The sequence below is a fragment of the Podarcis gaigeae genome (assembly GCF_964106915.1).
Source record: "Podarcis gaigeae genome assembly, chromosome: 17".
Classification (NCBI taxonomy): Eukaryota; Metazoa; Chordata; class Lepidosauria; order Squamata; family Lacertidae; genus Podarcis; species Podarcis gaigeae.
Genome location: NC_139694.1, coordinates 910482 through 925185, shown reverse-complemented (window position 1 = coordinate 925185; position 14704 = coordinate 910482). Strand labels below are relative to the sequence as shown.

The following is a 14704-nucleotide window of genomic DNA, read 5'->3' as shown; positions in this document are numbered from 1 at the left end:
CTTTGTAATGAAATAATAAGCATTTGTATAACACAATGGGAGTGTGCAAAGCACTTAAAATCACAGGATTGCAGATTGTAGAGTTGGAAGGGACCCCTGAGGGTGTCACGCTTCAGGAAATTGGCTTCCTCCCCCATGGCTGTTAGTGAGCAGATCAAATGAAAGGGAATTATTACCAGTTAGTCTCTTTAATGAACACAGCAAAGGACAAAAGAAAGCATCTACCCAGAATGGCGGTGCTCCCAGTTAAGGCTTACACCCCTTCCGTCTCTATTGATCTACGTCACTCCTACATCTTGTAATCTGAGCTTGTACCCTCTGCGCTTTCTGTTCTGAGAGTTTCTGAGCTCTTCTCAACCTTGGGGAGGGTGTTGGAGGAATGCTGTCCAACGACTGTAAATCTGTAAACCCCTCTTTTAATAAATAATAATAATAATAATAATAATAATAATAATAATAATAATTTATCATTTATACCCCGCCCATCTGGCTGGGCTTCCCCAGCCACTCTAGGCGGCTTCCAACAAAATATTAAAATACCGTAATACATCAAACATTAAAGCTTCCCTAAACAGGGCTGCCTTCAGATGTCTTCTAAAAGTCTGGTAGTTGTTGTTCTCTTTGACATCTGGTGGGAGGGCGTTCCACAGGGCGGGTGCCACTACCGAGAAGGCCCTCTGCCTGGTTCCCTGTAACTTGGCTTCTTGCAGTGAGGGAATCACCAGAAGGCCCTCGGCGCTGGACCTCAGTGTCTGGGTAGAATGATGGGGGTGGAGCCGCTCCTTCCAGTGTTTCTTCTCCTAGCCGCTCCCCATCCAGTTATTCCCAACTTCCGCTGTCTGAACTAAGCCCCTCTGCAAACCACTGTTCCAAATCTATATTGTCCTCCTGCTCCTGGGAAGATTCAGGAGCAGGAGCAGAGGGAGGGGATGGCTCCCACCATTTCTCCTCAGTGCAGCCTTCCTCAGCACGGTCCCTGACAGAGGCTCATCCAGTTCAACCCCCAGCAAGTGCAGGAACGTTGCTGCTTTTAGGAAGCTGGATTTAGCACTTACCATCCGAGGCTGAAAGCTCTCAGCAGAGAAACTGGAGTAGGACCAGGCCAATCTGCGATTCAGCTCCTCGGCGATTACGTTGCAGAGCTCGGGGGCCGAGTTCAGTTGTTGCAGGGGACTGAGGCTTTCCCAGGCCTTCTTCTCAGCCATGGCAGACAGCAGAGAGAAAGGCGGAATCTGACATGGCGGCTCCAAAATCTGATACTAGGAGAGGATTGAGAACGTCAAATTATCCTCTATCTCCAGGAAGAGACGGAAGCACTCGGGGCTACAATCAGGAGTAAGAAACGGTAAAGGACCCCTGGACGGTTAAGTCCAGTCAAAGGTGACTATGGGGTTGTGGCGCTCATCTCGCTTTCAGGCCAAGGGAGCCGGCATTTGTCCACAGACAGCTTTCCGGGTCATGTGGCCAGCAGGACTAAACCGCTTCTGGTGCAACGGGACACCTTGACGGAAACCAGAGTGCACAGAAGCACTGTTTACCTTCCCGCCAGAGTGGTACCTATTTATCTACTTGCACTGGTGTGCTTTCAAACTGCTAGGTTGGCAGGAGCTGGGACAGAGCAACGGAAACTCGCTCTGTTGCGGGGATTCGAACCGCTGACCTACCGATCGGTTTAGACATCCTCTCAACATTACTAGCAAGACCTCCATTCATGGAGCTAAAGGTAAAGGACCCCTGGACAGTTAAGTCCAGAAGAATTTGACTATGGGGTGTGATGCTCACTCTGTCACGGGGATTCGAACCACCGACCTTCCGATTGGCAAGCCCAAGAGGCCCAGTGGTTTAGATCACAGCACCACCCGCGTCCCTGCACAGTCAGGAGTAGAGTTACCTGCTGCAGGGGGCAGTGGTGCTCTTCCGCCAGAATCTCTTGATGGATGTTTCTCTCTTCTTTTCCGAGGGGCACCAGAACATTCAGAATAGGAACAATAAACTTCTCTGCTGCCGCCTGGGCTTGGTGGCTAAGGCAGTGCAAGGACTGCTGGTGCGGAAGGATGCAAAACCTAGGAGGAAAGATGGATGCATCAGCGCCTGCCAGGTTCAAGCAACCCTCAAATAAAAACCCCAGGAAGGGGGAAATGCAAACAACAGGTGGGGATAGTAGGAAGGAAGCACAGAAGAGACAACAGTAAGGGAAAAGGATATGGGATGTGAATGTACACATCCAAGAAAAGGTCAGTCTAAGATATATTTCTGTCTTGGGCCTGGTCTTATTCAACATCTTTATCAACGACTTGGATGATGGACTCAAGGGCATCCTGATCAAATTTGCAGATGATACCAAACTGGGAGGGGTGGCTAACACCCCAGAGGACAGGATCACACTTCAAAACGACCTTGACAGATTAGAGAACTGGGCCAAAACAAACAAGGTGAATTTTAACAGGGAGAAATGTAAAGTATTGCACTTGGGCAAAATAAATGAGAGGCACAAATACAAGATGGGTGACACCTGGCTTGAGAGCAGTACATGTGAAAAGGATCTAGGAGTCTTGGTTGACCACAAACTTGACATGAGCCAACAGTGTGACGCGGCAGCTAAAAAGCCAATGCAATTCTGGGCTGCATCAATAGGAGTATAGCATCTAGATCAAGGGAAGTAATAGTGCCACTGTATTCTGCTCTGGTCAGACCTCACCTGGAGTACTGTGTCCAGTTCTGGGCACCACAGTTCAAGAAGGACACTGACAAACTGGAACGTGTCCAGAGGAGGGCAACCAAAATGGTCAAAGGCCTGGAAACGATGCCTTATGAGGAACGGCTAAGGGAGCTGGGCATGTTTAGCCTGGAGAAGAGGAGGTTAAGGGGTGATATGATAGCCATCTTCAAATATATAAAAGGATGTCACATAGAGGAGGGAGAAAGGTTGTTTTCTGCTGCTCCAGAGAAGCGGACACGGAGCAATGGATCCAAACTACAAGAAAGAAGATTCCACCTAAACATTAGGAAGAACTTCCTGACAGTAAGAGCTGTTCGAGAGTGGAATTTGCTGCCAAGGAGTGTGGTGGAGTCTCCTTCTTTGGAGGTCTTTAAGCAGAGGCTTGACAACCATATGTCAGGAGTGCTCTGATGGTGTTTCCTGCTTGGCAGGGGGTTGGACTCGGTGGCCCTTGTGGTCTCTTCCAACTCTATGATTCTATGATTTCCACACAATGGGACATTTTCTACCTTCTGTGATCGAAGTCCTTTGTTACCCTCCCACTTTGGTCTCAAGTTCTTCATTACTATGTTATTAACTGCCATCTTCTACAGTATGTAAAATTACCAGGGGTTGGGTCAGAGTTTTAATCTGTTATAAGCTTTTAAGACAGTGAGAGGCAAATACAACTTATTTTTAAACTGATCTAATTTGGTCCAGAATAATACATGGAATTGAAAAGGAACAGGGCAGCTCTGAAATGTATCAGGCTGCTTCCCAAAGCTGCAGATGCAAATCAAATCTTGTGGACTGTGCACACCTCTCCCTCTCTCTCTCTCTCTCTCTCACACACACACACACACACAAAATATTTCACAGGAAGAAAATGAAGGAGTTTTTTCATCACCCAAATGCCTACATCTAAGTTTTTTACAGCACAAATACTGGCATCAATGGGATTTTGTTCTGCTTATTGTGCTAACGCTCTGGGTCCACAAGGCATAAAAGGCCAAGAATTATTTGCTGTTTAATGCCTACCATTCTGGAAATTCTCTCCACACTTGACACACCGTGAATGTATATAAGCAGCTGCTTTGCCCCGGTTTCCCAGTGATGTAGTTCAAAAAAGGTTCTTGCTGTGATCGCTGCGTCTTGCCTCATGGGGACCCACCTAAACTTCACTCACCTCTGCTCAAAGGTCTCTAGCAAGCTGACCAGCCAGATATAGAGCGGCAGGCTCAAATTGAAACGCAAAAGCAGATGAATATAAAAATTCCCAAATAAGGCTACAGGCTGGTATAACGTGCTGCACGGCGAAAAGCTCTTCAGCACAACCACGCTGCGCAGGCAAGCTCCAAGGACGGAAGGCGAGGCAGCCAAGGGCTTCTGCACAAGGTGGACGTCTTGGAGCTGTAAGACAAGTGGACAGATCAGCATCAAGGAAACAGTGAGTTCTGAAAGCTACAGTGGGACCTCGGGTTAAGTACTTAATTCGTTCTGGAGGTCCGTTCTTAACCTGAAACTGTTCTTAACCTGAGGTACCACTTTAGCTAATGGGGCCTCCCACTGCACGATTTCTGTTCTCATCCTGAAGCAAAGTTCTTAACCTGAAGCACTATTTCTGGGTTAGCGGAGTCTGTAACCTGAAGCGTCTGTAACCCGAGGTACCACTGTACTGCAGTTTCCATAAAAAAGACCAAATGATTTCACCCAATATCCCACCAGTCAAACATTACAGTGGTACCTCGGGTTACAGACGCTTCAGGTTACAGACTCCGCTAACCCAGAAACGGTACCTCGGGTTAAGAACTTTGCTTCAGGATGAGAACAGAAATCGGGCTCCGGCAGCTCTTGGTTCTTGCTCTTGGCTGTGCTGCATTTGAGGGATGGGCAATGGCTAGGCCAGACTCCATCATTAGAGCTGGGCGATATATTTATAAATTGTCTGAAACTTGTATGGCTTTCAGCCCATGATACCGGTTTCAGATAATTTGAGAAGGCTCAAATTGCCTGCAGAGAGCAACAGCGCAGACAGGCAGGCGGAGCCTAAGAATGTTCCTGTCAGCGCCTTTGAGGAAGCTCCCTGCCCCTTTGTTTTTGGTTTTTTTATAAATAAATTTTATTTAACATAATTGTTACAAAATATAAGCAAAACAAATACAAATGCAAATACACACATATACACTTCAAATAAGCACATACAGTGGTACCTCGGGTTACATACGCTTCAGGTTACAGACTCCGCTAACCCAGAAATAGTACCTCAGGTTAAGAACTTTGCTTCAGGATGAGAACAAGAATCGGGCAGCGGCAGCAGGAGGCCCCATTAGCTAAAGTGGTGCTTCAGGTTAAGAACAGTTTCAGGTTAAGTATGGACCTCCGGAATAAATTAAGTACTTAACCCAAGGTACCACTGTATACATGAAAAAGGAACAAAAGAGGAAAAAAGAAGAAAAGAAAAAAGAAGAAAAAATAAAGAGAAAAGAGGAAGAAGAAAAGTTGGAAGAATTTCTTCCTAATTTATTCTACAAATAACTCAATATGAAAATAATAATAAAATTTCCTTGACTTCCATCGCTTACACTGCACTTCCTGCACTTCCTCCCTGCCCCTTTGGCCCGTGTGAGCCCCAGCAGCACAGGGGCTTGCTTCCCACCCCCAGCTGAGTTCAACAAAGCCCTGGTCCCTTCCCAGCTCGTGTGAGCTAGAGCAGCATGGGGGCTTGCGCAGCAGGGTTGAGTGATGTGTCTCAGCTGCTTTTTCCTTCTCTAAGGTTGGGAGGAAGAAGCAGCTGAGATACATGCCAGAGTCAGACATTGCGATATATCAGCATACAGTGGTACCTCACAAGACGAATGCCTCAGAAGACAAAAAACTCGCAAGACAAAAGATTTTTTCGTTTTTTGAGTTGCTTCGCAAGACGATTTTCCCTATGGGCTTGCTTCGAAAGACGAAACATCTTGCGAGTTTGTTTCCTTTTTCTTAAAACAGTTATTATCAGGGTGCATCCGTGCTTCGCAAGACGAAAAATCCGCAAGACGAAGAAACTCGCAGAACGAATTAATTTCGTCTTGCGAGGTACCACTGTATCGTAGTATTTAGCTGTGATATATTTATGATGTTGAAAACCAGATATCACCCAACCCTTGTTGTTTAGTCATTTAGTCGTGTCTGACTCTTCGTGACCCCCTGGACCAGAGCAAGCCAGGCACTCCTGTCTTCCACTGCCTTCCGCAGTTTGGTCATGCTGGTGGCTTCGAGAACACTGTCCCACCATCTCGTCCTCTGTCGTCCCCTTCTCCTTGTGCCCTCCATCTTTCCCAACACCAGGGTCTTTTCCAGGGAGTCTTCTCTTCTCATGAGGTGGCCAAAGTCTTGGAGCCCCAGCTTCAGGATCTGTCCTTCCAGTGAGCACTCAGGGCTGATTTCCTTCAGAATGGAGAGGTTTGCTCTTCTTGCAGTCCATGGGACTCTCCAGAGTCTCCTCCAGCACCAGAATTCAAAAGCATCCATTCTTCGGCGATCAGCCTTCTTTATGGTCCAGCTCTCACTTCCATACATCACTACTGAGAAAACCATAGCTTTAACTATACGGACCTTTGTTGTCAAGGTGATGTCTCTAGGTGATGTCACCCAACCCTACTTCTTCTTAAAGCGCCAACTCTAGGACCTTAGTCTCACCTCTACACCTGCTCCTGGTCGGAGCCCACGGCCATAATTCAACATCGGCTGATAAGCAAGGCACAGAGTGAACTTGTTTTCCAGTTCATAGAGCCCAGCTTGGGCATTTAGCACCTGGGTGATAGTGCCCTGGAAAAGGAACAGAGAAAGGAAACATTACTAACGATGTGCCCTGTTCTGGAGAAATCCAAAGACACCTTCTTGAATCCCAAGGTAGAGGAACCAATTTCAGGGTGAGGTTCTCTCTGTGCAGGAGATACTGCTTGCTTACTGCATAGGAGATCATCTGGGACTTCTGAGCTGGAACCACCGTCTTTGCTTCCTCCTCCAACTCCAACGAGCTGCTAAGCTGCTCACAGGCCTTGGTGGAAACAGACACAGTTGGACTTCCTTCTGAAGTACTGTCCAAAGATTGCTCCTTCACTCGTTCCGTACAGTAAGGTAGAAGGTGTGAGGAGGAGCTGGTGATGAATACCCTTAATCCAGAAGCTTTAAGGCAAGCTGTTTTAAGAGCAGTGAGGACATACCGATGGCCAAGCTGTAGCACGTGATGCCAAACCAACTGGGAAGATCTCTAGGACAGAAAAACCAGAAGGTGAGTCATAATTCAGCACACTCTCAAGAAATATATTCTTCCAACAAGAGCCTTATCCACCAGCCTCTAAACTAGCTGCGATGCATCTCAGCTGGTATTTATGGGTCACGGCAGTTACACAGCACCTCTAAGATGACTGCACCAGTGTTAGAAACTGAGATATGGAAGCCAGGAGCTAAATGGCACCTTAAACCTAGCTTATGGACGCAACAACAAAATGTCTAGGTGCACTTTTTTATAACAAGAATATAAAGCTGAAAATGAATGAGCTGCAGCTAAAATATTACATTCACTTTTCACATGGTCTAGTCTTTCCCCTGCCAACCCCCTTAATATTCTTAAGAAGGCCTCTTCTCCGGTCTTGAGAGCGTAGCTGGAAGTGGGGAGGCAAAAAAAGGTCCTCCTTTCCTTCTACTCTGCAGCTTTAATCTGAAATCTTTGGCGCAGTGCTGTGCCCAGAGCTCAGAAACTGCTCGCACTAATGAATTTCATTGTCGCAAAATGTGCCTGGAACAATGGGAGATTTGAACCCTGGACTGTGCTACCCAGTGGCGTAGCGTGGGGGGTGCAGGGGGGGCCGGACGCACCGGGCGCAACATCTGGGGGTTAGGGTTAGGGGGCGCAAATCCACAGGTTAGGGGGGCGCAAATCCACGGGTTAGGGGGTGCAAATTACTTGCCTTGCCCCGGGTGCTGACAACCCACGCTACACCACTGGTGCTACCTAGTACAGTCGTACCTTGGAAGTCAAATGGAATCCATTCCAGAAGTCTGTTCGACTTCCAAAATGTTCGGAAACCAAAGCGCGGTTACTGATTGGCTGCAGGAAGCTCCTGCAGCCAATCGGAAGCTATGGAAGCCCCGTTGGACCTTCGGCTTCCAAAAATAGTTCACAAACTGGAACAGTCACTTCCAGGTTTGCAACATTTGGGAGCCAAAACATTTGAGAACTAAACTGTTCGAAAACCAGGGTACGACTGTAACTTTACATCGCGAATGTGACCTTCTACATAATGAATATATGGCAATTATGAACTCTTAGTGTAGAGGCAATATTTAGAAAAGAAATATAGCTCTGACTCAGCTTGGCTGAGCTACTGTACAGTACAGATGTAACAGTGAATTTTCTGGGACAGTTTACCTGCACAAATACCGGGATACACGTAGCTGAACTAAAGCACTTCAGGAAGATGAAAAAGAATGTATTTTGGTGGATGTAGAGAATAGTGCTCAGCCTACACAGTTCACCTGCCACATTCAGCTTTGCGATCTCCTTATATTGTGGCCTAAAAAAAAGAGGAGATCATACCAAAGTCGGTCTACCTATATAAACAGAAAACTGCAACAGCAGCAACAAATCTGGCTAGACCATCCTTCTCTAGGTTTCGTTCTGCCAAAGGCAGGAAAATAATTTACGTTACAAGCTTGAATGACTTGTCTTTACTTAAGCCAAGTAATTCACCACTCCAACAGAAGCTTGTGGAACATCATATTTCTGTGCAGTCAGACCTCGGAAGTCAAATGGAATCCATTCCGGAAGTCTGTTCGACTTCCAAAACATTCGGAAACCAAAGCGCGGCTTCTGATCAGCTGCAGGAAACTCCGTTGGACATTCAGCTTTCAAAAATAGGTCGCAAACCGGAACAGTCACTTCTGGGTTTGCAGCATTCGGGAGCCAAAACGTCCAAGTACCAAGGCGTTTGGGATCCAAGTTACGACTGTATTCATTTTCTCAGACAGCTTGCTCCCTTGGTGGAAGACAACAACCTTTCTAACAATCATGGCTGCTGGAAGTATTTGGCAGGCAAGACTGAACCTTTACCTGGCACTGAGCAGCTGTGCAGCTTGTCTCGGGTAGAAAACAGGGAGGATATCAAGAGTTTTCTCTGGACCAGGCATCACTTGGATTGGGTCTTGCATGATCTCCAAATACCCAGCTGTGCTCTTGCCTGCTTTGGGAATGTATATCCAGCTGGGAAACAGCAACAGAGACCCTAGCCACTCAAGCTCAAAACGCAGGAGCTGAACCGAAGAGAGAAAGAGACTCTATTAGGAACACATTTTCTATGAATTTGGTACTTTGAATAGGTAAAGGTAAAGGACCCCTGGATGGTTAAGTCCAGTCAAAGGCGGCTATGGGGTTGCGGTGCTCATTTCACTTTCAGGCCGAGGTAGCTGGCGTTTGCCCACAGACAATTTTCCGGGTTATGTGACCAGCATGACTAAACTGCTTCTGGCGCAACAGGACACTGTGACAAAAACCAAAGCACACGGAAACGCCGTTTACCTTCCCGCTGCAGCAGTACCTATTTATCTACTTGCACTGGTGTGCTTTCGAACTGCTAGGTTGGCAGGAGTTGGGACAGTGCAACGGGAGCTCACCCCGTCGTAGGGATTTGAACTGCTAACCTTCTGATCGGCAAGCCCAAGAGGCTCAGTGGCTTAGACCCCAGCGCCACCCGCATCTCTGTTTGTTAGAAACAGTGTTAGGAAGCAAAAGAGAAGGCAGTCCTCAAGCCGTACCGTGCAGGGCAACTCGCCAGTGTTGTCTCGCACATACAAACTACTATCCACCAACTTCTCTTTCTCCCCAAGTCTTTCATCCGTCAAGTAGCCCACGAGTATCAAGTGTGTCCGTTGCAACCTTCTCTGGTTAGACAAGACGCCTTCACCTTGGCGAACCCATTCCCTGAATTCATCGGAGCTCCAGGTTAGATGACTGCAGCAAGGCACCCGCTGTTGAGACTGGAGGTCAGAGACAGAAATAAGGCTGGAAGGGAAATAATGATTGGTTTAGGAAACAAAATTTTAATTTTCCACCTAGAATTCCGCAAGATGTCTAGACGTAAGAATCAATATTCATCCATTAAAAAATACATACATAAAAAAAATAGTTGGCTCATCTTGGGGGGGGGGGGAATCAGCCAAAGGAATAGGTCTCAATACTTTTTAAGCTGCCTCATTGTGCTCATTTCATTTTCATTTCACCTTTAATATGTATACCACCTTTCTATATTACTAAACACAAGGCAGTTTACAACAACAAAATATACAACAAAGTGCACACACCTTAGAATAATCTGATGAAATACAAAATCATAATAAAAACATAACTTTAAAATAAACAAAGTAACATTCAATAATGTATTAGAATTTAATAATACACAATAAAATTAACTCTTGAAATACCAACATATAATAATTAAACAGAAACTTATTAACAATTACAATAATTACTAAAATACCCTTCAGAAAACTGATTTCAAAATTTCACAAGGACACAAAGCTAGTTAACAATATGTGAAATATACCTTTTACCATCTTATATTTGTGCACCTGGCTCTTCCTGCCTAAGTGCACAACTTGACATTTGTGATCTTTCTGAGATTCCTGCATCGCAGGGGGTGCAGCTACATGACCCGGCGGTCCCTTTGTTGTAAACAAAAATTGCCCTTTTCCCTTATGGGGTACCCAAGAGCCCATATAGCCCATATAGAGTTCCTCCTCTCTCCTGCGGATGAGGGGAGCACCCTGTTGCAACAGATCAATAAAGATCAAGCTTACTAGCTGCTTTGCTTCTCAATATTCTCTGGTTGGCCTCTGTTATTCTCTCCTACCAATAGGGAACCTATGTTGTTGTTTAGTCGTGTCCGACTCTTCGTGCCCCCCTGGACCAGAGCACGCCAGGCACTCCTGTCTTCCACTGCCTCCCGCAGTTTGGTCAGACTCATGTTTGTAGCTTCAAGAACACTGTCCAACCATCTCGTCCTCTGTCGTCCCCTTCTCCTTGTGCCCTCCATCTTTCCCAACATCAGGGTCTTTTCCAGGGAGTCTTCTCTTCTCATGAGGTGGCCAAAGTCTTGGAGCCTCAGCTTCACGATCTTTCCTTCCAGTGAGCACTCAGGGCTGATTTCCTTAAGAATGCAGAGGTTTGATCTTCTTGCAGTCCATGGGACTCTCCAGAGTCTCCTCCAGCACCAGAATTCAAAAGCATCAGTTCTTCGGCGATCAGCCTTCTTTATGGTCCAGCTCTCACTTCCATACATCACTACTGGGATAACCAGAGCTTTAACTATACGGACTTTTGTTGGCAAGGTGATGTCTCTGCTTTTTAAGATGCTGTTTAGGTTTGTCATTGCTTTTCTCCCAAGAAAACCATATATATCTAACACACACACACACACACATATATATATACACACACATATATATACATATATACACACACATACAGTACATATATATACACACAGGTGCATGGGGAATGTCGGAGGTGGAATATATATGTGTGTGTGTTTGTGTGTGTGTGTATGCATGTATGTATATATATATATATATTTGCTTTCGTAGATTTTCACGGGTACAGGAATGCAGGTTTTGGTGTCCTCGGGTGTCTTCCCGTGTAAAAGTTGGGGTGTCTAGGCGACGTTTCGACGAGGTCTCACTCGTCATCTTCAGGCTGGTGCTTTCGGCTTCTTGTTACTGGAACAGAGCGGGATCTCAATGTTTGAGTTCCTATAAATACTGTAGAGGGGGTGTGGTGTCTAGCCTCCAATGTTCTGGGCAGAGAGGAAGTTCCCAGGCTAGTGTGCCTTTTCTTCTTTTGTTCCTTAATTACTTGAGAGATACCTTGAGTGATTTCTTGAGTGATATCCTGAGTACCACTTAGGTGGGTCATTAGGTGTGGATTAGTTGCTAAAGTCTTTGTGTCTTGACCTCTTGAACTTTGTGAAGAGTTTTCCTGAGAAGATGGCTGTATTGCACTTAGTTGTGCTTTGGCTTGGCTTCGTGTATAGGGGCGAGCTGTGGTTTTGTGGCTTGTGTCAGCCAGATCTGTGTAGGGATTGCAGGGGGGTGCAGCATCCGGAGGTGCCACCATGGATTGGCTACTGGATGGTGTCAGTAATTCATCTGTGGAGAGGGTCTGGGTTTGGGTCTGGTGTGGTTGATTGGTGTTGGCGTTTTGCAGATTCCAAATTGATTGATTGGTTCCAAATTGATTGGTGTTGGCGTTTTGCAGATTCCAAATTTTGCAGATTCCAAATTGCTCTTTAACACGGAACATCACCACAAGAGAATAATCATGGAAGCCATCGAGATAGAGAAACACCCTCACAACATGAACAAGCGTGACGACACATCCCGCTTGCCAGACATCTGGAAATTAGCCCTCCCCACAAAAACTGACACCAGATCCAGAGGCACACAGAACGCCAACACCAATCAACCACACCAGACCCAAACCCAGACCCTCTCCACAGATGAATTACTGACACCATCCAGTAGCCAATCCATGGTGGCACCTCCGGATGCTGCACCCCCCTGCAATCCCTACACAGATCTGGCTGACACAAGCCACAAAACCACAGCTCGCCCCTATACACGAAGCCAAGCCAAAGCACAACTAAGTGCAATACAGCCATCTTCTCAGGAAAACTCTTCACAAAGTTCAAGAGGTCAAGACACAAAGACTTTAGCAACTAATCCACACCTAATGACCCACCTAAGTGGTACTCAGGATATCACTCAAGAAATCACTCAAGGTATCTCTCAAGTAATTAAGGAACAAAAGAAGAAAAGGCACACTAGCCTGGGAACTTCCTCTCTGCCCAGAACATTGGAGGCTAGACACCACACCCCCTCTACAGTATTTATAGGAACTCAAACATTGAGATCCCGCTCTGTTCCAGTAACAAGAAGCCGAAAGCACCAGCCTGAAGATGACGAGTGAGACCTCGTCGAAACGTCGCCTAGACACCCCAACTTTTACACGGGAAGACACCCGAGGACACCAAAACCTGCATATATATATATATATATATACACACACAATATATATATATATTCCAGCTCCGACCTTCCCCATGCACCTGGCTCCCTCACCTGTAGCCCTGCATACACACACATACATATATATATACACACACAGGTGCATGGGGAAGGTCAGAGCTGGAATATGTGTGTGTGTGTGTGTGTGTGTGTGTATATATATATATTCCAGCTCCGACCTTCCCCATGCACCTGGCTCCCTCACCTGTAGCCCTGCATACACACACATACATATATATATACACACACAGGTGCATGGGGAAGGTCAGAGCTGGAATATGTGTGTGTGTGTGTGTGTGTGTGTGTGTGTGTATATTCCAGCTCCGACCTTCCCCATGCACCTGGCTCCCTCACCTGTAGCCCTGCAATTGCAAGAGGTCCTTTTGGCTCCCGCCGCGCATCAGGCAGCGCAGCGCGGCGCCCGCCGCTTCCTCGTCGCTCCCGCTGACTCCCCGCAGCGCCTGCAGCCACTGCCGCTCCAAGGCCGGGAGGGAGGCTCCGGGCAGCCCCCGGCCCGCTTCCCCGCCCGCCCAGCCCGGCGGATCCATGGCTCCAAGGCGCGCAAAAGTTCTCTCCGGAAGAGGAGGAGGAGAGAGCCGGGCGCGCCGCCAGAGTCGCAGCCAGCAGCCTCTCGCGCGTCCCCGGAGCGCAGAGGCGGAAGCGCCACTTCCTGGTTCTTCCCGCGAGGAGGGAGCTGCACGTGGAAAGCAGGGCAGAAATGCAAATAGTGCAATTTTTGCAACGCACTTGGGATCCACTTCCCCCACCAAAGAGAGGCAAGCAGAGAAGGGGCGAGGCGTTTCCTTCCGCGAGAAAGCGGAGACTAGTTTTTCCAGCTTCCCCGTGCTAGCAGGTTGTTGTCGTTTAGTGGTGCCCCCCTGGACCAGAGTACTGGGGGTCCCAGTATGTTGTTGGACTACAACTCCCATCATCCCTAGCAGGAAGGGCCGGCTGTCAGGGATGATGGGGGTTGTAGTCCAACAGCGACTTGGGCACTAAGGTCGAGATAGGCTGCTCCACACTTCAGAAGAATCTTTATTTGCATCAGCCACCAGCCATAGCAATAAAACAAAATAAAACGTACTGAAGACAGAGGTAAAAGCTCAACTATAGAAAATACATTTTGAGGGTTTACATATATAATCAAATAATTGCCCTCCCCCAAAAATCTTGCAGTTTTTGCTATCACCAGATCACCTTGATCTGCTAAAAAAAGAGGACAAAGCAGCAATGGTTGAGCGACCCGCCAGGGACAGAAATTTTTTGTTGTTGTTGAGTCATTTAGTGGTGTCCGCCTCTTGGTGACCCCCTGGGTCAGAGCACGTCAGGCCCTCCTGTCTTCCACTGCCTCCCTCATGCTGGTAGCTTCAAGAACACTGTCCAAATATACCCTATAGCAATATATTCAACACAAAAAACAGCTACAATTTGTTGTTGACAAAGAACAGCTGGACATGCAAAGGGCACCATTACATTCAGTAGCTTAGAGCCTCATCAGACCTAAATCCGGCCCTGGTTGCAGGTTCGATCCCCATACAGGACAGCTGCATATTCCTGCATTGCACAGGGTTGGACTAGATGATCCTCGGGTCCCTTCCAACTCTGTTGTTGTTGTTGTTTAGTCGTTTAGTCATGTCCAACTCTTCGTGACCCCCTGGACCAGAGCCCGCCAGGCATTCCTGTCTTTCACTGCCTCCCTCATGCTGGTAGCTTGGATAACACTGTCCCACCATCTTCTCCTCTGTCCTCCCCTTCTCCTTGCGCCCTCCATCTTTCCCAGCATCAGGGTCTTTTCCAGGGAGTCTTCTCTTCTCATGAGGTGGCCAAAGTCTTGGAGTCTCAGCTTCAGGATCTGTCCTTCCAGTGAGCACTCAGGGCTGATTTCCTTCAGAATGGAGAGAT

At 47.1% G+C, this 14704-nt stretch overlaps 1 protein-coding gene across 2 annotated transcripts in view; it reads right to left on the bottom strand.

Moving 5' to 3' along the window:
* The window catches only part of CTC1 (CST telomere replication complex component 1), a 46325-nt gene that overhangs the window by 19340 nt on the left and 12281 nt on the right, over positions 1-14704 (bottom strand). Inside the window, exons 1-9 of one of the 2 annotated variants that reach the window (XM_083718438.1) lie at positions 13157-13379; positions 9497-9743; positions 8796-8995; positions 8115-8259; positions 6651-6953; positions 6380-6508; positions 3885-4108; positions 1892-2063; positions 1056-1259 (exon numbers count right to left, since the gene is read on the bottom strand). In XM_083718438.1, coding sequence (XP_083574564.1) covers positions 1056-1259; positions 1892-2063; positions 3885-4108; positions 6380-6508; positions 6651-6953; positions 8115-8259; positions 8796-8995; positions 9497-9743; positions 13157-13350 — 1818 coding nt within the window. In that variant the 5' untranslated portion in view covers positions 13351-13379. Of the gene's footprint in view, positions 1-1055; positions 1260-1891; positions 2064-3884; positions 4109-6379; positions 6509-6650; positions 6954-8114; positions 8260-8795; positions 8996-9496; positions 9744-13156; positions 13380-14704 lie in introns of those variants that run through there. The other variant, XM_083718439.1, reaches the window with a different exon arrangement.